The sequence below is a fragment of the Halyomorpha halys genome, unplaced genomic scaffold, assembly GCF_000696795.3.
Source record: "Halyomorpha halys isolate HHAL.00 unplaced genomic scaffold, Hhal_1.1 Scaffold249.1, whole genome shotgun sequence".
Classification (NCBI taxonomy): domain Eukaryota; kingdom Metazoa; phylum Arthropoda; class Insecta; order Hemiptera; family Pentatomidae; genus Halyomorpha; species Halyomorpha halys.
Genome location: NW_027104890.1, coordinates 706,150 through 729,698, shown reverse-complemented (window position 1 = coordinate 729,698; position 23,549 = coordinate 706,150). Strand labels below are relative to the sequence as shown.

Below are 23,549 nucleotides of genomic sequence, written 5' to 3'. Positions count from 1 at the left end.
TATATATCATTCATCCACTGTAAAGACACAGGAATTCTAAATATTATTTTTTAATGCGTTTTTTAGTGTGCCGAATACCTGAAACTAAACATTATAGTCACATGTTTCCAAATTATGTCTCTCCGTTCCACAACTTTGTTTAGTGTTTACAAGAGCATTAGGAGAGCTACGAAAAAATTCGAGTAAATTAATCAATAATTTATTAATAAATGCTATACAAGAATGGTGTCCCGGTTTTTCTGGCCTCGAGCATAAACCCAAGACAGCCAAAGGGCAGTCTATGATTGGTCCATCAAATACCCATAAACTTGAATAAAGGGAAATTAACAGAGCTCATATTCAATCATTAGATCAATAATGGAGATGAAAATAAAGTTTTAAAGATCTGAAATTTTTAGTATTCAACTTTTGAAATTGTAGAGAAATTTTTAATAATAAATAAACATTATTTACAATAACTAATTTCCTGTTTCACATGATCGCTGATACCCATCCTTACAATCAGTCAATATTAGATATCAATATGGAAAATTATTTTACAGTAGTTCTATGTACATTTCTATTTCTATGAATTCATTTCTACTAACGTTAGGAAAAATATAATTAAAAGTATTCTCTTTTAGGAAAATTAAGTTTTAAATTATTTTTTTGACTTAAAAGATCTAGATTTTATACTTGAATCTTCTAATTAAAAAAAAAATTGAAAAGTGGTAATTTACGTAGAAGGAAAGAATCTTTAATAGTATTTTTCATAAAGTTAATGGAAATGTACTAAGCACTGCTGTGGACTAAGCAACCGATATATAAAAATTATATTTTATATATCTTCCAAAATATTACATGACTGCAATAAGAAACATTTTAAGAAAAAACCGACGAGGGGAGAAAATATAGATTTAATGATGCTTTGCTATTCTACAAGGTATTGTAGAGACACTAGATGAGAGTTAAATTTATGGAAATCTGACAAATGTAAGTAGTGGCAATATTTATTTATTTTTATTTTTCTAATCTTGTTGTGGGTTATTTATTATTGGGAACAATCCGAAGAGAAGATGTGTATGAAGCTTATCAAAGGCATATGAGAATCTCGTTACTTTAGACTTGAGAAGCTAATGAAGATATAAACAGAATGAATAAAGTCCGAGACAGACAAAAACCCGGTGGAGACCAGGAGGAATAGAAAGGCTATTGGATGTCGTCTGGATTTTTATTTTAAAATTGAATGGAGAATTATTGCATGTAAAGTAAATTTATCAGCTTTTAGAAAATCTTATTTTACACACAATTATTGGAACATTCCCTGCAGATAATTTAATTTTTTATTGAAACCTTTTGTGATCAACGCCTATTTGACAGGGAACAATTTATATTTTGAGATAAACTGAATAAATTTTAGATGTGGAATTTTAATAAGTAAAAAAAACCTTTACTTGAGAGAAGCAGATTTTATTATATAGAATTTATTTTTATATTGGAGTTCAGTCATGACCACATGTCCTTGAATCAAAGCACAAAAGGGGTCAGATTAATGGTCATACAAAAATTAAGAAGCTGAGGTCGAGTTGGAATGTTTCGGTTTGCAGTGATAGCCTCTACAGCCGATCCTCAAACCGCACGTTTCTCAACGTGCTTTACCTTGCACCACAAAATATGAAGCACCTTGAGTGATGTTATAGGCTCAATATATCATGTTTTTCTTTATACTAACAAATGTTCTTTAGTAAACATTGTTCAAAATTATTTTAACTTCAACTTATCATATGCAAAAACTACTTACCTAAAAAAAGGTCTGCAAAATACAAAAGTCAGTAGAACGCCCTCACTATATATATCCTGTTTTATTCCCCCCCCCCCCTATAACCCTATATTTGCATATCCGAAAATTACATTTCTCAAAAGTAACCTATACTTCAAGGCTAATAATTTGGCGTTTAAATAAATAACACCCGTTTTTGAAATGCAGCTGTATCCAGGAAATTACTTTTTCCAAACGTAAGCTTTATGGAGGATTAAATTTAATATAATTAATACTGGACCCTAGCTACAGTAATTCCCAACTTTCCTAAATATAGGTGTGTAAAATTTTTTATTCATTAGATGTCAATTATTTATTTTATTTAATCCATAAATGTCATTGATTTTGTGATTAACGTTTCTTTTTTTATCTTCTAAAGAATTATTATTTTTATCTCAATTTTTTTCTTTCTTATAACATTGTTTATAGTTAGAAGTGTCTTTTGTACGAAACTATACCCCTCATAATCAATTAAAAAAAAATAATAGTAACCATTTTTTTAATTGTTTTATTTAATACCAGATCGACCTGGTGGGCCTTACATGGTTAATACATGAGATACATTTTATTTTTTAACAATTGAATATGGGAGGTATAGTATCATACAAAAGACATCCCTAACTACTTACAATGCTATAAATAAAAAAATGTGAAGATAAAATAAATATATTCAAATAATAATTCTTAATAAAAGATAAAAGTAAATTTAATAACAAAAATAATGACATTTATGGATTTAACAAAATAAATAATTGGCTGCTCATTGGAAAAAAAAAGAAATTAAATTTAAGAAAAAGATGAAGAGAAAAAAAGAAATTAAAATAAAATGAAATTTTAGAGTGACAATAACAGAACAGATAAATACAGAACTTAAAACAGAATGTCCTGCAGCAGCCTGGGCTTCAGTCTTCGGGTTGTGGTTGGGTCTCCCAAGTTGTAGGTCACTGCTCCTTTAACTGTCGGTAAATGGAGTGGAACTTTATTAGCAGCAACTGGCTGTTTCTCACAAAGCAAGAAGCATCCACTGCAATTCTCACGACTTTATTTTGAAAAGATTGTATTGTTTTCCTTTTCGTAAAGGATGCCACTCCCCAGACATCACAGCTATACATCAGCAGTGGCCTGAGAATTGTTTTAAAAATAAGAATAGCTTTTTCTGGTTTTAATTTGAGTTTTTTATTTAGGATAGAATATAGCATTGCTAACCTTGCGTGGGTTTAAGTTAGTTTGATGTTGATATGGTGGTTCCAGGTAAGGGGGCGATCGAGGTGAATTCCCAAGTATCTTACTGTTTCACAGGCAGGATTCCATTTTACATTTTTACTTTGGAGGATCAGTTCTGATGGGTCTAGTGGGTATCTGAGAGTAAAAACTTATGAAGTACAAATGTATTTGTTTTATTACGATGTAAGGCTCACCAGGCCGATCTGGTATCAAGCAAAAATTAAAAATAGGTTTGTAAAAGAAAACACGTATGCACATGCGTAAGTAAACGAAGATAATGATAGTTATAATGATAGATAAAATATATATTATAATATTCCGTCATCGACCCTCAAGATCCCAAAATATTTCGCCCTAATCTAGTTAATTGGTCGATCGATTACGCCAAATTTGACTACAAATAGACACGAAAACAAATTTTTTACGCAGTGTATAAAATTTAAAATATATTTGATTCTGATTAACAATTTTTTTCTTGCATGAATACAGTTCTACCGTTTTGCTTATAAAAATATTGGGTTGTATCAACAAAGCATCATAAAATGTGATCAACTCTCTTGAAGTAAGTAGAATCTTTTTTAAAAAATGAGATAGAACGCAATGCCATACAGTTATTAAAAAACTCCCATCACAGGAAACAAGAAACAAAACAAAAACATCATTTTGACTGAAACATAACAATTAGGATTAGACATTTAAGAGGAAAGGTTCAAGTTAACTCTTAAAATATATCATCTATAGACTATACATATAAAATTATACTATATTTCATTTACCTATCATTTAAAAAACATAATTTTATAGATCGGACGTTTTATTTAGCCTTAATCAGTTGCCATAGTGAAACTTATGTTTGATGTTAATATGCTACTTCCAATCACATGAATTCAGATGTATTTGAAAAAAATTTAGGTTGAAAAAAAAAATATTTTGAAAACAAAACCGAAAGGAGGACAAACATATTTTTATATCATCCGTAAATAACAGATTGGTAATCAGCCAGCCTGAAGCTGGAACAGCTCAAATATAAGAGCTACGATAATGAGAACGAATGGTCATGGGAAACAAATAGTAAATCAGCACAGAGGATAAACACATCCCTTGGGCAACATTCAGCAGTCTAAGTTATGTCAAAACTTTCAGGTTTCAACTCTTACTTATTTCGTTACACCTTTAAAAGATGGTAATATCTTCCAATCAATGAAAAAGAAAAGAAGTTATAAATATAGAAAAATCTTTTATTTTATTTTTTATATTTCTCATTATATTTATATCGGGAAAAGTTAATATTTAGTCTTTAATAAAGTAAACAACTGTTAAAAGGAAATAAGCGTTAAAAAATAATACATACTTAACTAGCAATTCATCCCTAGCAATACGTTGTATTATTGCTGCAGTAAATATATATAAAGTTACAATTCATTATTAATTATTTTCTTATTTGTTAAAAAAAAAACAGCAAAAACTTAATTGGAATCAATGTTATATAATAACAAAGTGAACGAACTAACATTATGAAATCACTCACTTATTTCAGTTCCTTGTTCTTTCATATTTTTTTCTTTCCAGACTTTCTCACGATAAGCACAACACAGACAAAAACTTAAAACAAAACTGAAGACAACAAGTTTTGACCGCTTGTTTCCACGCTCGCCAATGAACGAGTGATATCGTCCAAGTGGACTATAGCCAGTGATAGCCCATTCTGTACGTGAGTTAGGAGTCACAATTATCAGTGATTTTATAGTCAATGGCTAATAAAAACTATTGACCTAAATAAAGTAAGATTATAAACACTGGCCTAATTATAATATTTTACTAAAACTACATTGCCATGAAGAACAAATTTAATATTATAATAAAACCTTCGAATTCCTCTCGTATTCAATCCTTACAATCCAAAATCCTTCGTAAACGCTCCTTACGTTTTCACAAATAAAATCATACATAAAGACCTTTATGTTCCCTATGTAACCGATCTAGCCCGAACCAGATATCACTCCTTCCATTATAAACTCTCTAACCACTCAAACCCCCTAGTTTCAAACCTTGCATCCTCTTCCATTCCTGACAATCCTCCGAGGCGCTTGAAAAGAAGATGGGCACGAGACCAGCTAATGTAAAATATCATTAGAATGTTACCAATGGGTAGTTGCTCTACACACCTGTAACACTCCAATTTAACTTAGATCAGATTTACTAAATGTATTATAATGTACAGTTGTAAATAGCAATAAATAAATATTTCAAAAAAAAAAAATTATAATATTAGGTTAATTAGGACATGTTAAATACAAGATCTAAATCCACCTACTTTGGTAGTCCTTACCCATATCCGTTCGTAAAGATTCCTCCTTAACATTATTTAAACATTAATTCCATCTCCTCCATTATCAATCTTCCGAATTCTTGAACATAAAAAATACCTTTTTATATCCTTTCATTTAATCTCATATTTTTATTTTATTTATAATTGCTGCGTACAACAAGCGCGAACTGAGCCTTCTTCTCTTTATCAAGAATACTGAAATCCTGAAAAATCTCTAAAAAAAAACAAAAAAAAAAACTGAAGCTAAGGATGTACAATGTCAAGAAAAAGATAATGATGATCTCTGATATACGGCTGCGAGACCTGGATTCTAATAGGGACCTTTGAATGGATATCTAGAGATTTGAACGGAAAGTTACATTAATTAAAAATAAAATTACAGGAGCTATCTGAGATCAGAGCCTTAACACATGGATAAGAAGAATTAACAGTGAACTACCTGAAGATACTGGTCAGTTAATATCTGATGATATCAAGGAAGGAGGTTAATGTTGGCAGGGCATGTGCCTCGAAACAATCCATGCCATTTCATGGACGCCTTTACAAAACAATGAATGCCAGTACTGTTGATAAGAGACCACATGAGAGGCCAAAAACCAAATGGATAGAGAGAATCAACAAAGATACGGAAGAGCTGCATGCAGCAAAATGGAACGCAGTAGCCCCAGACAAGCAGGCGTGGAGAATGCTGATGTCGATCCATCGGGTGGCCAATGATCTGTAAGGTCGGTAGACCCAACCGTAATAAAAATTATAATTGTTTAATTTAACTTTACATGATGTAGACAAACGCTACTCATATCGTCCGCACTGTGATTCTTTGGGAACTAAATATCCAAAAATAAAGATGGATTTTTCATTTCATTTCAAGGGTTTCAGCTATTGTGCTATGCATTTGATTTACGAACACTGACAATGAAACTAATTTTTAAGTTAGTTACATAATCAATTCATGGAGTCATCTCAGCTAAAGCAATAAATAATAAAAAAAAAATCAACTAACTACTCTTGCCCTACAGTATCCACACTTCACTTATTCCAGTTGAACATATCTAATTAATTAAAAAAATACTCATTCATTTCAGAATGAGCTTTCGGACCAAACCATCGAATTCCACTTGTAACCAATCCTCTATTCGTATTACTTTTTCAAAAATAAAATAATCCAGAATGACCTCATGTTCACTATGTTGTCGATTTGGCCAGTGTCAGATTTCAATCCTTGCATGATGAACTAACTAATCAGCCTATTTGTTTCTTAAGTTGCTTCCTCTTCGATTACTGATTCCTCCCAGGGCCCTCTTTCATAATAAAGTACAAACTAATACTATTAGTCTTGTAGATTAAACTTAATACAATTACATTGAATTGTACAATAGTAACTTGTACTTTAGTTCTCCTGTAATATCACTAATAGTCCTCCGTATTATGAAAAAAAAAGTATTAGTGTAATTAACACCTTGTTTCTATACTTTTATTTTGAACTAATACTATTAGCTTTCATTATGAAAGCTTACAGTATTAGTCAGTATTAAACAGGGTCCAGGTGTCAGAAAACAAGATGGCCCCAGGCCTTCTAATAATTAACACCACATTTACTAGTTGTATTTTTAGTTAATATAGTAGTGAATTCCGATAAATATATTTTTTTTAATAAAACATTTTCACGATACAGCATACAGCCCGAACCTGATATTATTCCTTCCATAATAAACTCCCTAACCACCCAAACCCACTAGTTTTTAACCTTGCTTCCTCTTCCATTCCTGGCAATCCTCCGAGGCGACTGAAAAGAAGATGGCCTCGTGACCTTATATTGTAAAATGTTTTTAGAGTTCTACTACTGGGTAGTTTCTCTACATGCTGTATCATATCATTATGATCTTACTTCAAATTTTCTTGTTGTACTTTTTATACAGTTGTAAATATCAATAAATAAATAAATAAACGATCAGACTATGTAACGCAGAAAAGGCCACCATCTCTCCTCCACTAGCAGCTATAATATGCTACAAATATATTTTTATTTTCAACTTTAACTAATCTATATTCATTGTCATTATTTTCTTAAATTGCAAGATGTTGATTGGTTTCCTTTTCGTGTAAGCGGCTTAGTTAAGAAACTACTTGAAATTGAAAAATAAAAATAAATAAAATATACTTGAACAGCTTTATAATATTAAGTGAGTAAAATATTTGAGGTGAAGATGTATCACTATCCTTTATTTCAATTTTTTATTTTTTTTTTCAGTTGTTAAAATTAAAATGTGATTAGAAAAAATATAATCAAATATAATTCTTATTAAGTGGTCGTCCTGGGAATTTATTACAGCTGACAGAAAAGATTGTTTCCAATCGCAATTCTTAAACTGTATCCTTGAACCTATGCATACTATAAGGATTTATTTATAGAAATATATTTTAAAAAAGGACTATTTATTTTCTTCATAATGGTAAACTGTAACAAAGGCAACGATATTTACTTGAAACAATCCTCAATATAGTTCGTAACCCGTGTCCAAAGGCCTTCATTTTCGTAATTGTTTACTTTAACATTAAAGATTAATTTAAATCAATTTACGAACGGATTCTATCAATGTTTGAAATCTTAATTTTTCACTTCTGAATACTTTTGAACATGTATTATTCTGTAAAGAATTTTAGGAATTTTCATGTTTATTTTTAATAAAAAGGTTTTTAAAAACAAAATTAAATTAAAGATAAAAAATGTTAGAGTTTAGGGAGGATGGACATCTATCCTAAACCATCCCGTAATGATATTCGAAATATCCAACAAAGGGTTCCCAAACAAAAAGTTCTCCTTCGTTCTAATGGTGTATTAGCAACATTAGCGCGAAAACTGACATTAATATAGCCTTATAAGTAAAAAAAAAACAAAATGCGTTCACAAAATTAGGTTTAAATTACTAAAAATTAAACATTTTGTCTGGCATACAAAATTGGAAGCTAAAGGTTTTTTGATAAACATTAAAAAATAATGTTCAAACGGTGTGTTGAACAAGGTTCGGAAAGTTTTGTAAATTTCACGCCGTTTTCCAATTTCACGGGTTCATTAAATATTTTTCGATTTAACTATCTTAAGTCTCCTCTTCCCGTTTTAATTAATTTTTTTAAAAGTGAGATAGAACCGTCACTAAAAATGGGTTTTAATGGGGCGGGTTTGCGAGAAAGGATTGCCTTCTAATATGTTTTTTGTGTTATTATCTCTTCTTGTCAGTTCGTGACGTATCGAACAGCGACCTACATATTCGCTATAAGTATCTGTTCCAAATTTGAGTAAGGCTAACACGGAGGGCGGGAGTGGTGGGTTTTACGCCGTTTTCCAATTTTTGATCCTTTTTAAATATCGCTCGATTTAACTATCATAAGTTTCCTTTTCCCGTTTTAAGTAAATTTTTTAAAAGTGACATAGGTTAATTTAAAATTTTAACAAAGGGTCCGCCCGAACCTATGGGAACCCACTGGAGACACATTATATAACGTATATAACATTTTAAATAAGCACTTTAGTAACTACATACAAAAAGGTTCTGCCATGAATCATCAAATTTCAAAAATATAACAGCTAAATCAGAAGTTGTAATATGTTGAGGATAATTCAGGTAAGATAAAAAAGGAAAGAAAGATAAAAACAAATAATTTATTGTTGCTTATTGAAAACAAAATAAACAATAATTTTTTTTTTTTAATTTGGATTAATACAGTCAAATTCATGACTAAATCAAAATATTCTTATTTAATAATCTTGAATACCATGATCATTAGTTATATCTAAGGTATTTAATGAGAGATTGCCTTCCCGTATGAGCTATAACATAAAAATCGAATAGGTACTAAACCTATTAATATCTTATTGCCACCAATAAAACCGAACTTTTCAACTCCTTTCTCAGCCTCTTGTCTAGGGACATTTTCTGCGGATTTCACTCTTGCCGCCTAAACGTAATCGATTTTCCACAGGTGTTACACAAAGAGGAATTTCGTAACCTTATCCACTAGTGACCCCGTTCGGTCCGGAGTAGCGTAGAGCGTTCATGGACCATCCTTTTTATTAATGCTAGCGCTAATTAATAACAATATAATGGTAAAATAAATCACAGAAAATGTTTTTCAAAAATCATGAAATCTTTAATGGCATCTCAGAGACCCAGCCGACCAACTTAAATTTTCAATGGTAACAAAAATACGTTAAAATATACCAAAATCTGTCTCTAATAGTTCAATTAGAATTAGAGACATAAGGCAATGTATATTGTGGATTTTTATAACCTTCAATTGTTCAGTGGCTTTTTATAACCTTCAGTTGTTTAATTTATTAAATTTTGTTTACAATTTTACAGCAACTTGGAATTAATTTTATATTCTATACATTTTTTTTTATTTACTGTACCGTACATTTATTTTTTTTAATAAATAAAACTCCTTATATGCTCATTTAAGTTAATGAGTTAATTTAAGGGGAGTTAAATGCTGTTTTAGAATTTTAAAGAGAAAATTCTCTACAAACAGATGCTATAAATATTAATCTTTAGTTACGCACTATCCCAGTTGAGTGTTATGTTAATAGGTCTGCTAAATGGAGAATGACGTCACACAACAGACCCGCTGAGCTTCACATAATTTTGTCTATGGTCGTTTTGATAGGTTAGTTGCATGTGCTTCGTATTTGGTTTGTATGTGAAGGCAATGAAGTAATTTACATGTAATTTCTTCAGAAATCGCCACTTTTGCAGACCGATCAGCCTGTTCGTTACCCACTATTCCAGGGTGCCCAGGAATCACTGAAATACCGTTGCTATTTGCGGACTTTATATGTAGATTGTTTTAATTTAGCAAGTTCCTTGAGAAAATATTTCTTAAACTGAATAGGGCCTGGGCATTGAATTTGTACAATTTTTTATTTTATTTTTTTTTTAATAATAACTTTTATAACTCAAAAAGCCGATTTGATTTAAGGAGGTTCCATAGCGGCATTGACTTCGCTCAAAGAAGATAGAAATGTTTTGGCTCAGCCGACCTATATATACCCCCCAGCCCAAGGCAACTATTATTAGTATTTTGCATCAACTCACCAACAGCCTCCGGGAACAAGGTCTTCTATTTATTCTTTTCCTGAGTCACAATGATATAATATTCCAAATAATTATAGAAAAATTCCATGAGATTGGAACAAGCGCAAACATGTATTTTCTTAATGGAACAACATACGATCATTGTGCTCATTCCAAACATTTATTCTGAAATAACTTATAAACAGACAGTATTGATAAAAAAACAAAATCCTAATTTAATCTAGCAATATGTACATTTTTTATATAGTCATGATCTAAAATAGAAGGATGCGTTAAAAACATGATTAATACGCCATTTGAAAGTTAAAAATTGAAAGAAATTAAGAATCCACAAGCAGTCAAAATCAAATAGACTTGGGCGTTATTCCATATCAAATCATCCTCAGGTTTGAATGAAACTTGGCGCATTTGATTAAATTATCATCTTGATGAAATGTACGTACATGTTTTTCCATATAGTTTATAGTTTTTTAAATTATTATTATTATTATTTTTTTTATTAAGCCTCGGAAAACACGCCTTTAACGGGCACTTACAACTTTTCAAAAGTTTTTATATATCATCTTGGAACTTTACAGAAAGCTTTTTATACCTAAAAGTAGCGAAAAATGAACTTATAATAAACCAACTGCAATCCTCCAAAAATTCAACGATCGTTTCTAAAATATATTTTTTTTTAGAAATTTAGGAAACGATTGTTACAAAAATCATAATACCTAGAGACTCAAAAATCATAATATCAAATTACAAAAATCACAATATCTAGAGTCTCAGAGAAGGTAGAATGCTAGATTTTATTGTATTAGTATATAAATAAAAAATACTGGGACTAAGGTACTTCAAAAAGTGTATTTCCGTCAAAAACTGGAAATCGAAATTTGTACGATCGCAATACCTTTTCTTACTGTATATTCGATATATTGGAAAGTAATATTTTAAAAATAACGCATCTTTCTTTTTTAATTATTATAAAAAATCATATTGTTATTTTTTTTTTTTAACTTACGAAATATAACAGTTTAAGCGAAGAAATTTTGTTTGGAGAAAGTACCTACCATCTTTTGAATTATAAAGATATTCTTCTATCCTAAACAATATTAACTGGATTAAAAATCCATTTATATTTATTTTGTTTTTCTACTAGCCTATCTATTTAAGAGTATTTTAGGACAAATTTGAGGATTCTGTGATCTTTGAGACTCTAATTATTGTGCTATCTAAAAATTTAAAAAAACATTTCTTAAATTTCTAAAAAAATATATTTATATAACTTATATTTTATTTAAATATTTTGATAATCATTTCTAAAAAAATATATTTATATAACTTATATTTTATTTAAATATTTTGATAATCATTTCTAAAAAAATATATTTATATATTTTAATTTTTAGGGGTGGTTGTACTTAATAAGATAATTTTTAGAAATCTTAGGTATAACCCATAACTTCCCAGCATGAGTTCATCATGAAATCTTGAATAGTATTTGGGGAAGACATTTTAAAGTTGTAACCGCACGTTATTGTCGCGCTATCTGAGGCTTCAAAATAATACTATTAGATGATTGTGGAAAAAAATGACAGCTGTTATCAGAATAGTAATAGAATCAAAGGTGACAAGTTTGGCATGTGATAACTATTACAGGTATTAAAATATAACTTTACCTTTAGCACATATAGCGAACAATAGTAAGAACTAACATAACACAGGTTGAGCAGTGCAGCCACACCTTGTTACTTTGTTTACAATAATATATTGATGGTATTCATAAAAAGCTAAATATTCTTTGTTTAATAACATTGTTAATAAAGCTATTTATTTATTTAAAAAATAGGTAGAACAATGATAAAAAGATAAAATTATATGTTGATACTGTATTTTATTAGCTTCTATTATTTCTTTCATCAGATAGTGTATATGTCCACAAGCTCAGTCTTTAGATTTGATTTTATTGTTTCCTTTTATTTATTTGTTTAGCTTAAATTTGAAAAAAAAAAAAAACATTTCTTTAAAAGGCCTTTGCCATATGTTCAGTAGTAAATTCTTAAACAGTTAAGATCCATACTGCTAGAATAAGAACTAATCAAAGGTACTCAATTCAATACTATCTGCCCTGTAGGGATAGTGAACAACAATGTAAAAAGAAACAAATAATAATATTTTAAATATTTGGTTATTAAAGTTTCTGGTAAATTATTGTTGTGGGTTGTATCCGCTGTCAACATACATATAAATAGCTATTTTTATATTATTTCATATATCCAGACAAATATTCTCCAACATACAAATGGCTCACTACAACCCTTTGTCCTTCCATTTGCTCTCTTGGCCGTCCCTTTCTTCTTTTGCGAATACACTCCCTAGGTAAGTCTTATTCACCTGTCTATTTTCACTCATCCAATTAACATGCCCATGCCATCTCATCCTATTTTGGTATCAGATATATGCAAGTCCCGTAATAAATTGTTAGCTTCTACATCTTTTCTAATACACCATCTTCCAACTACTTCACACATACATCCATACATTTTTACTTGCTAAAATTGTTTTTACATCTTCTTCATTTGCTTTATGTCAATAGGGATCTGAGATAGGGAAAGGTTGGCATTACTTCAATACTTTTACTAATAATGTGATAGAAAGTTTGATGCTGTTTTATTCTTTCTGCTATCATTAGTTTAGTCTTCTCAAAATTCAGCTTGAGACCACCACCCCTTGCTTTCTCTCTCAAAGCTATGTATGCCTCCTCAATTGTCTGCCTGTTTCTTCCCCTAATTATACATCATCTGCATATGCTATCATTTGTATTAATTTATATCATTTGCTTCATACATTATGAATCTGTAGGTTCTATCATATGTGGCTTTGAAATTTAGTCATGCAATATATTGAAATAAATTATTTATATATGTAAATAGTATATTGTTAAAGGTTTTTGTGTGTTTTTTCTAAATGAAGTAGGATAAGTATAGGTAGCAGAGGATTCATTTGTTGCAACAGTATCTTTGAGCCAATTGTACACAATTATAATGTATAAATTAATTATTTAAATAAATTTACATTCTACTAATTCTATCTAGGTGTTGAGATGTTGATTTTGTAGAAAAAAAAATGAGGAAGAAAATGCACCTCATATTTGGTACAATATTGATACACTATTAAATGAATTTCTAATCTAGTTTATCTGGTTTACTAGATTAAATTCAAACTTGTTTACCTGAACATTTGTAATTGAAAACTAATTTTAATGTACTCTTTGTTATTAAAATAAACAGGTAGAAAATATGGACTTTAAAGTGTTGCTTGTAAAAGGATTTATTTTTAAAAAAACAAAAACAATTTTTATCTTTTTATATTTTATTTATAAACTTGTACTAACAATATACATCGCATATTTATTGAACAATTGAGTTCAAATACTTCTGTGTTTGTAGAAATGTTAAAACATTAATATACTATGATATTTAGAATAGTTGTATGCTTATTCGTTTTTTTGACAAATGTGGATAAATCTTTCAATAACAACAAATTATTTAACTTTTATAAAATTACACAGCTTTTATCACAAAGAACCCTGTTATGAACACTAATTTAATAAAGATAATTTCAGATAATCCATTTCTTATTATCATTCTACAATATATACATAACCGTTCATTCTAAACCCTATTTGTTTGTTATAATATATATACAATCATTTAACAGCCATTCATAAACAAAATTAATAATGATTAAGATAAAATACAAAACTACTAAATCAATCATACCAAGATAGATTGAAAAATCAAAGAAAATATACGCTTTTAAAATAAAATAAGAATTTCTTTCATTCCTTCCCTTTTATTTATCTATATTCAATGCTTTAAAAGTCCATTCTTCACAAATGCATACAATTTTTTATTTATAAACATTTTTTTCATTTAACTTCTCGATTTTTTTATTAATATTTTTACTATTTAAAAAAATATAAGGCTACCCCCTTGTAGCAAGCTCCTTTTTTCTTTGTTTTCTTATTATATGCAATATTCTAACCAGTACCATATGGTATAACAATGCCACTAAAGATATGACAGTGAGAGGCTACTAGACCCATTGTAAAATGTCTCTCTGTACACTGAAGATGACCTCTCTCGCCTTGTTGGGGTTAAAGAACGTGTCCGTTCCCTTATCTGGAAAATTAAAGCAAGAAAAATCTAGAAATTATTTCACTATATCTTTTACATTATTATTTTAATTACATTAAAAATATATCTCAAACTATAATATTTAGATTTTATAAAGATGAAAATATATATTTATGGAAATTCACAAATGATTGAAAGACTTGAATGAAAGATGGCTGAACTATTTTACTTTAAAAATATATACCACAAGCATGACAATATGGGTAACTAATTTTAAATAATAAAAGGTGACAATAGGGAAATGTTTCTACTAAAAACTGGGAAAAACGGAAACAGTTTTTTTTAAAAACTTATTTATACAAAGTTTATTATCTCTTATGAACATTGTATGTTTACAAAGTTTCAAGACTGGTGCCAGAACTAAAAATTTATGTAAAATTTGTGTATAGAAAACTTAAAGTCTTCCTTTAAGTTTTCCTGAAATAACAACCAAAGGAGTGATCTACAAAGAATTTGTTCATGTCAGACAGACACAGGCATAGGTTAGTTTTATGTTGGAGTGCTCCTCTGTTGGAAGGATCGAGTCCACTGAGTCCACCCAAAGATCAAAGACAATTGGTTTCTACATTATGAAAATGTGTTCTCTCGAACCTCATTAGCAACTGCCAAAGTATTGACCTATTTCAATGGAGCAACACTGCTGCAGAAACCCTACAGCTTCAATCTAGCTCCCAGTGTCTTCTTTCCGAAGAATCAGAGAGACCTGAACAGAAAGCGATTCGACATGATCCAGACAGCTTCAGTGAGGTTCCTTAAAAGGTTCCAGAGAACCTATGAACAATGGAGAAAATCCTGGAAGCAGCGGGTTGATCCCCAAGCGTCATATATTTAAGATTATAAGTTTGCTGTACAAAAACAGGTTTTTGGTTCTGAGACTAGTCTTAAAACTTTTTGAGTGCACCATTTATTTCAAATGGGTTTTTAATAGAAGGTATTATATTGTATTTATTTCTTCTTACAATACATTTCGAACAGATAACAACCAGCTACTTGATAGAATTTTTCTCATTCTCTAACTGATAAAGTTCTCATCTTTTTGAGAAATGTGAACTGGTTGTGCTAAATTTTAGCAGTATATATTTCTAAATATTAAATAATTTTTACTTATCTTTTTAATTATATTTTATGATTTCAATCTCTTGTTCTGTAATTTAGTATTTGTAAATATGTATTCTTACTTTATTAAGTTCTATAATCTCAAAAATGGTTAAAATATCCCTATTTATCTTATTATTTTAGTATAACTATTATTAGATTTCGTTATGTTACATATTTATCAAAAATGCACGAAGAGGAAAAGAAACTACATACCAAGACAGACTTTTATTTCTCTCCAAGGACATCAACAGTAACTAGGTTTAAACTTTCCATTACCTCATACAAAATTTTATATATTAGTAATAATCAATTTCGGGCCTGTATAGAAGTAATCAAAAGTGGTAATATTATGTGTAGCATGCTTCATCTGAAGGTTCGAACAGGGATAGTGTAACAATCATGCTCTGTGGTGAATGTAATTTCTACAAACCTGTACCTATACTTATAAAATTCCTTTTTTAATTTGGTGTACTTTGAGGAGTGGTTTCAGATGAGTCAGTTGTATTAACTGGTGGTTGTCCTACTTGGTAGGTAACCTACATAAATATTGATTATCAAAAGCAAAAAAAAATAAAAAATAAAATAAAAAAAACAAACAAAAAAAATAGGAGGCGATGAAAAAGCTGTCAATTGTTTCATTTTTTAGTAACAGTGCCAACAATTAAGTAAATGGGAATTCATAATATATTATGAAACACTACCACGTTTAAATAATAAAATACTACAAAATACTAATCTGCTTGATACATTTAACTGGAGTACAATATAATAATTTAAAAGAAACTCAGGATTCTGAAGGAATTCCACTTTGAATATAGAATATTAAATATCTTGTCAGAATCCTACATTTTACTGCTGACGTTACCATTTCTTTTGTTGAAACATAAATCCTCATCATCAGTTATCTTCTTAAGTTTTTCGATTAATGCCTAAATACTTTATGAAGGACCGTAACAATTTAATATAGTATTAACATAAATGACATAGACACAATTTAACCTCCCAAACACTTCATGTTGTCACTGTTCATATCATCCAAATATACAAATACAATAAAAATTTTAATTGTAAGAAAATTAAAATTAATGCTCAGAAATTATTTTTAAAAATGGATGTGGAATTCAATTTTATACTTACCCCATTCTGTGGGAATACTAAATATATCTAAACAGGATTTTGCATCCAATTACAATTTTAAACTAATAGCATTAATCTGTTCAAAGAAAAATGTAATTGGTTGAAATAATTAAAATAAATACCTTTACAGTAGAAAAGGCCCTGTCAGTTCCATAAGGGTTTCTTGCAACTATAAAGTATGTTCCACTGTCTTCAGGTAAAGCTCTCTTCAAGGTAAGCCGCACATACTCTCCAAACGATTCCTTCAGGGTCCTGTCACCGTCTGTTATGTCCTTTATACCTTTCATTAGCATCACTATAAAACAAAGTAACTTTTTGTTAAAAATCTGTTGTTTTTTTTAGAACAATCTATTAAATAACAGCTTTTATTATATGAATAAGCTGTTATTTAATTTATTGTCCTTGAGGATGGCCAGGTTGGCCAAAACATTATAAATTTAAAGAAATAATAAAGAATGTTATGAGACTTGCATGAATACAAATTATTTTATTTAAACCAAGATTTGATTTTATTTGTTGATGTTAAAAACATTTAAATCTATTGCTGCTTTAACCAACCATCTCCATCTCTCATTGTTTCTTAAAACATTGAAGCTTTCTGTAAAAATCATTATTTTCTTAATCATATAAATTCCATGGATATTGCTATCTACATTTATGCTATAGTTTGTACTCTTGATATTAGAATTTTTGATATTGATATGAATTTTTGTGGAACTTTCTTCTAAATAGATTATTGAAAAACAGACATTATTTAGTAGGTGTAATTTTTTTTTTTTTTTCAATCGTAAATTCATAACCATAATTTTAAAAAATGCTCAGCTCATAACCATTATTTAAAAAAAGAAAAGAAAAACACTACCTCTTGGTTTTGGTTCTCCAGAGACATAGCATGTTAATGTAAGATCCTCCCCAGAAGTTAGCGTTATCCTGGTATCTGGGCGAGCAGTTATCAGTGCAGGTTTGTCTCCAGGTCTTCTCTCAACAACCTACATTAAAATACTTTATTTATAACTAATTTAGTTTTTAAATTTGTTTCACTATCATTGATTAAATTATCGAATCTCTTGCATTATTGCTACAAAGGAGTTACCATTTTAACAATTTGAAAACCAACCTGAATATGGGCAGGAGCTGGTTCAAGAAGACGAGAGGAACCAGAAAGTACTCGGCAGTGATAAAGACCACTTTCGGAAACTGTGACACCTTCAACTAAAAACGTGTGAAGCCCCATTGAAGGGTCTACAAGAGTATGTGTCCGCGGGGAGAATTTAAGTGGCACACCTTCTCGCAACCATGTCACTTCAGCTCGAGGGCATCCTAAAGTTAATAAATTTAATCAATAGCAAAAACTATTCTAAATCATTAGACCTCTTTTTTTTATTTATTAAGAATCTTATTTTATTAATTTCTATTGCCATCATTTTTGCCATTTCACTTTTTAATTAAAATTATTATGCCATCTCAACAACTCACTAGTAGGTCTATTCTCTCAAATATATTCATACTTATTGTATTTGGGTTTTTAACAAAAATTACTTTGAGATAATTACAAGAAACATTTCTCATTCCAAATTATGTCTAATTGGTGAGAATTATTCTTCTCTAAAGGTAAATTTAGAAATTTGTTGAAACTCAAAGGAAATGATTTCCACCTCTACTTGCTTTGATGTTCCTTCTGATACCTTGAATTTCCTTTTATCTTCATTTGTGATCAAATTTTGACATATCCCTTCAGCTTTCAGGACTAGGAATTATACCAGAACAGAATAAATGGAGAGTTTCTAACTGCTTTTACCATTTGTAAGTTAAAATATAAACAAGAAAGAAAAGACAGACAACCTTATTATCAGTTCCATCACACTTGTATCACCTACACCTCAGCTCCATATGAGGAATAGCAAATGAAAAGAGATACACAAAATATCAAAAAGCTATATCAATGTAATATAAAAAATTGGATTTTTCATAAAAATAATAAATAATTCTCCTTATGCTGTATAACTACGCAATATCAAGTACATATTGCTTTAATAAAAATATTGAAAATATTTGGACAGCAAAAGCTATTATTTGATAATGTTTTTAATGTATATCTTTACAATAAAAAAAAAAATTAAATTGAAAGAGGCTAACCTTGGATCTGAAGATGTAGCGCAATTATACCACCTGATGGAACTAGAGAATCTGCAATGAGGCCAGTCACCCTGGGACTAACTTCTGGCACTCTCAATGGAAGACTTATTTCCTGAGATAGACCATATTCTTCCATTCCTTTAAAAATGAAAAACCATGTTAATTGTACTTTAATATAAAATTCGCTATAATCACAATTAAAAATATTTATTGATTGATAATAAACTATGGGACTTTTTCGTGAAAACTACTCAAGGTACCAACATGAAATTTTGAAGGAGGCTTTTGTGTTATATCAAGAAACAGTGAAAAATATTCTTATTTAACTATTTCAACTTCTTGATAAACAAAATTTTTAAGAACTGGTTATTTTGTTATGCAAAACCCAGAATGTGCAACTTAATACCTCGATGGTCCCACATCAATTTTTTTCACTTATGAATGTGTTGACAAAATTTCCTTGACACACCTATATTCCAAAAATGGCTTGTTCTATGTGTCCTAAAATTTGAGGAACATAAAGAATTAGGTGTTTTGGTGTAAGCAGATCTTAAGTTTTGTAGTGAAAATTTGTTATCAACTTTTTGTTGCCCTCATTTGGTTTAAACACTCCTTAAATGGGTTTAGCGATCAATACCAGGAACTGTTGGTATAACATTAAAATTTATTTTGAAACTAATTTTCATTTAACTTAGTATAAATCACTCTTCTTTAATTGAATCATGAATACTTATAAATTTTAAAAATGAGACTGAACTCATAATATATAAATGTTACATATTAATATATCTATAATATATATCAAAATATAAATTGTTATGAAAAAATTCAAATAATTACACTAAATATATTTTTATTATAAGTCTGATTTTCAATTTTGGTTCAATTCAATGCTTCTCCAATAGTAGATTGTCTTTCTGATAAGAAACAACTTATCATTAGTTTTAACACCTTAATAATTTAATTTTCTAATAAATTCATATACCTTGCCAATGTTCCGTATTGACTCTTAGGGTAGAAGTTGTTGCTGCTTGACCAGCTGGATTTATAGCAACACATGTGTACTGTCCAGCATCAGATGCTATTACAGACCTTATCTCTAAGCTCGCAACCCCAAAGCTGTATTCCACTACAAATCTAGGATTTTAACAAAACAATTCAATAATTATCAATATATCAATAAAAAAAAAAATTTTCATTGGGAACAGCTAAAATTAAAAATCATAAACATTTTTCCTATCAGAAATCATTAGTAAAACAGATAATTATCAGTCACCTGTCAATGATAGATTCTATTGGCTGTCCATCTTTGCGCCATTCAACTATAGGTTCAGGATCTCCTCCAATGTTACAAGTCAGTTTGACATTTGCTCCATGCTCTACTCTTTTGTCTCTTAAAGGACTGCAGATATATGGTTGTCTTTCCTAACAATATTTGAACATAATTAAATATGTCTCAGAGTATTTTAATTTGATATTTAAGAAAATGATTTGATTTGGCAGAATGAAAATAATTATTAATGAGTATTAGAATCTAAGCCAATTAATGTGTAAATTGTTATGGTCTGGGTTCTATCAAAACAATTTTGTTTTTTACTCGACTCTGATTTCTTTTAATTAGAAGAAAATAATCTGATACTACAATCTTTTTTCTTTACTGCATTATTATTTCCTAATTTGTTATGCTGATCTAGTTTTTGTTAATTTATTCACCACTACTACTTAAATTTGCTGGTGATGCTTGGTTAACTAAACATGATTGCTAAATAATAATTCTTAATTTTTTTTATTTTAAGATATCAGAAACATGGATCTTCTGCTACTTAAATCACTTGAAAGATTTGAGAACCAGTAGGAGTGGTCTTAAATCAAAGACATTTGAAAAAAATCAAGAGCAGCAACATCTCTTCATGTGTTTATAGTAGATTCAGTGAAATAAAAAAAACTTTGTCTGAGGCAATAGAATCAGAACAAGGCAAACTTACCAAGAATATAATGGATAGTGTCTCTGTTTGCCTGTTGTTCCTGGATTAGATCTTTTTTTGCTTAAAATTCTTTTTCTCTACCTTAAAGACTACTCAATGAACTGATTGTTATAATTTTTGAAAGGCTGTAATAATCTTTAACTGGGATTTGTTTTCAACAGAATACAACAATACCAAAATATAAAGCTGAAGAATTTTTTAAATTGCTAATACAGGCAAGTATCAATTCATTTAGATTTTTTTTGTTTTTGATATTTAGTTTGGCTTTATCACATCATACTAAGACCCACAGAAATGTAGAACAGCAACCATTGATGTCAAACAATCTGTAAAACTGTAGGAAATTTAGAAGAATACCTTCCCATTAAAGTATTGTTTGCAATCACTATAAATAAAGTGCAGGTTACAGTATTTAAGCTTATTACAGGACTTATTAGTTGACTAATGAGAAGAGTGGTTTTTTCAAGGACAATAAACGATATGCTGCCTTATTTGGATAAAGAAAACCAGTTTTAACTTAGTAGAAATAACTAGGTAAATACATCATTTACCCTGAAGTGCAGTAAATTGTCTTTAAGTAGTAGAAAACATACAGTATTATAAAAAAAATTAGCATAAAGCTGTCAAACTGAAGACACTCTTTCTCAAGTAAATTTATTTTTGTTGATTGATCTTTTTGTTTTCCCACATAAATTTTGGTTGTTATTCAGTTGCATAAGATCATGTCATTTGTACAAAACACACATATATAATCTAAACTTTCTAGTATATAATTTTTGGGGCATCTATTTGACCTATTCAGATGGATATAACCCACTACAAAAAAAAAAAAACAACAAAAAATAGGATCTTAAAGGAAAGATACAAATAGAAGTAAACTTCTATCAATATCTATCACTAAAAGCTACGAGCATCCTTGAGCTTGTGTTAACACCTTTTAAGGAAATGCCCGAGGCCTTACCAAAAATGTATTTTAGTCAGAAAAAAACATTAGACCAAGGTTAAGTTCTACCTATAAACCTCCACATCATAACCACCTTAAGATAAGGTGTGAAACACAAAAAAAATCAGATAAACTTTCATTCCATTGATAAAAAATTAAAATAAACAAGTCTTACATGATATTCATAACGAGTGCGTGACACTGAGCGTTGTCTGACCATTGTTGTGCCATCATTGAACACTGGTAATGGGGAAGCTGATCGTCGTCTAGTGTAACGACGGGACTGAGCCAGAGGAGAAAAGTCTTCTTTATACGGTATATAAAGAAAATCTTTATAAATCTCCTTTGATGAAAGTTGATCAGCACTACCACCAAATTCTTTTGACATGGAGTCAGATTTAACACCACTAGACAAGTATTCATTAGACATGTGTTTATTCAAATTTTTCCATGACTTGTCTATTCTCCTTCTTATAGAATCTAAAGCTGGAGAACTAGTTGTGCTATAACTGTAGTCTTTCATAAGAAAATCTGTGGCTTTAGATGAATGAATGACTGACAAATCTTTTTTCGAATAGTCATCCTGTAAAGGATAACTTCTTGGGGATAAATCTTGACTTATGTCTGATCCTGATTGAGTAAGGTATTGTTTAAGCTTGGATTGATTTAGATATGAAGTAGTTTCATAAGAAGAACTCCTAGAAATATGTTTTGGTGATACATAATTGGAATCAATATTCAAATTGCTATCAATCAAATATTTTCGACTAGAAGGAGAACTTTGGACATAAGATTTGATGTTTTCAGAATACCCAGAATCACTTCCAGCATATTTATAAGTACTTGCACTTCCTGATGAACCTTTGCCTACCCAAAAAAATTCATCTTCTGGGTCAAGTTCAACAACTTCAATAACGTTCCTCTGATTTTCCTGTCTGACATTTGCCCCTGAACTAACACGTTTTTCTCCTGTATCTTTATCTTTTTCAAATACATTTATTTCCTTCATAGTAAGCTGAACGTCACAAAACCTCTTGTCTTTAAATACTTCTTGAGATTTTTTATCTTGGTCTTCTTTGTTTGGCTTTTTTTCATCCTCAGTTCTCTTCTTGGTTACAGTGTCTACCTTAACAATACCTTTTTTTACTTCCTCATTAGCTATAACTTCATCTTCGGTCTTTTCCACTTCCTCTTTTTTCTTCTTAGCTTCAGCTCCCTTATTAGCCTTTTCTTCTTCCTCCTTTTCTTTCTTAGCTTCAGTTACTATTATAGCTTTTGTTTCTTTTTTCTTTTTAGCCTCTGCTTCTATTTTGGCATTTTCCTCATCTTCCTTTTTCTTTTTAGCCTCTACTTCTTTTTTGGCCTTTTCTTCTTCCTCGCTTTTCTTCTTATCTTCAGCATCCTTTTTAGCCTTTTCTATCTCCTTTTTCTTCTTATCTTCAGCTTCTATTTGAAGCTTTTCCTCTTCCTCATTTTTCTTTTTAACCTCGGCTTCCATTTTGGCATCTTCCTCCTTTTTCTTCTTAGCTTCAGCTTCTATTTTAGCCTTTTCTTCTTCCTCATTTTTCTTCTTAACTTCAGCTTCTTTTTTGGTCTTTTCCTCTTCCTCATTTTTCTTTTTA

General features: G+C 29.8%; 2 protein-coding genes across 2 annotated transcripts in view; both read right to left on the bottom strand.

Annotated features, from left to right (window-relative positions):
• The window catches only part of LOC106680181 (myosin light chain kinase, smooth muscle), a 346,841-nt gene extending 342,214 nt beyond the window's left edge, over positions 1 to 4,627 (bottom strand). Inside the window, exon 1 of the mRNA XM_067045717.1 lies at positions 4,551 to 4,627. Coding sequence (XP_066901818.1) covers positions 4,551 to 4,575 — 25 coding nt within the window. The 5' untranslated portion in view covers positions 4,576 to 4,627. The remainder of the gene's footprint in view (positions 1 to 4,550) is intronic.
• Positions 4,628 to 13,780: 9,153 nt separating this feature from the next.
• On the bottom strand, positions 13,781 to 23,543 carry LOC136795390 (twitchin-like). Its single transcript, XM_067045775.1, has 9 exons — positions 22,103 to 23,543; positions 20,276 to 20,424; positions 19,985 to 20,136; positions 19,000 to 19,137; positions 17,981 to 18,183; positions 17,726 to 17,852; positions 16,986 to 17,158; positions 16,163 to 16,262; positions 13,781 to 14,613 (listed from the first exon to the last, which is right to left on the bottom strand). Exons 1-8 carry the CDS (start codon positions 23,423 to 23,425, stop codon positions 16,185 to 16,187), a joined length of 2,343 nt encoding a protein of 780 aa, XP_066901876.1. The 5' UTR covers positions 23,426 to 23,543; the 3' UTR covers positions 13,781 to 14,613; positions 16,163 to 16,184.
• Between the last annotated feature and the right edge of the window lie 6 nt (positions 23,544 to 23,549).

Excerpts from the sequence above, each read along its gene's own strand:
- LOC136795390 (XM_067045775.1), bottom strand. The coding sequence starts at position 23,425 with ATGGAAGCCGAGGTTAAAAAGAAAAATGAGGAAGAGGAAAAGCTTCAA. Across the intron at positions 20,137-20,275 it reads ATAGAATCTATCATTGACAG|ATTTGTAGTGGAATACAGCT; the intron begins GTGACTGATAAT and ends TTAAAATCCTAG. Across the intron at positions 17,853-17,980 it reads CAGCTCCTGCCCATATTCAG|GTTGTTGAGAGAAGACCTGG; the intron begins GTTGGTTTTCAA and ends ATTTTAATGTAG.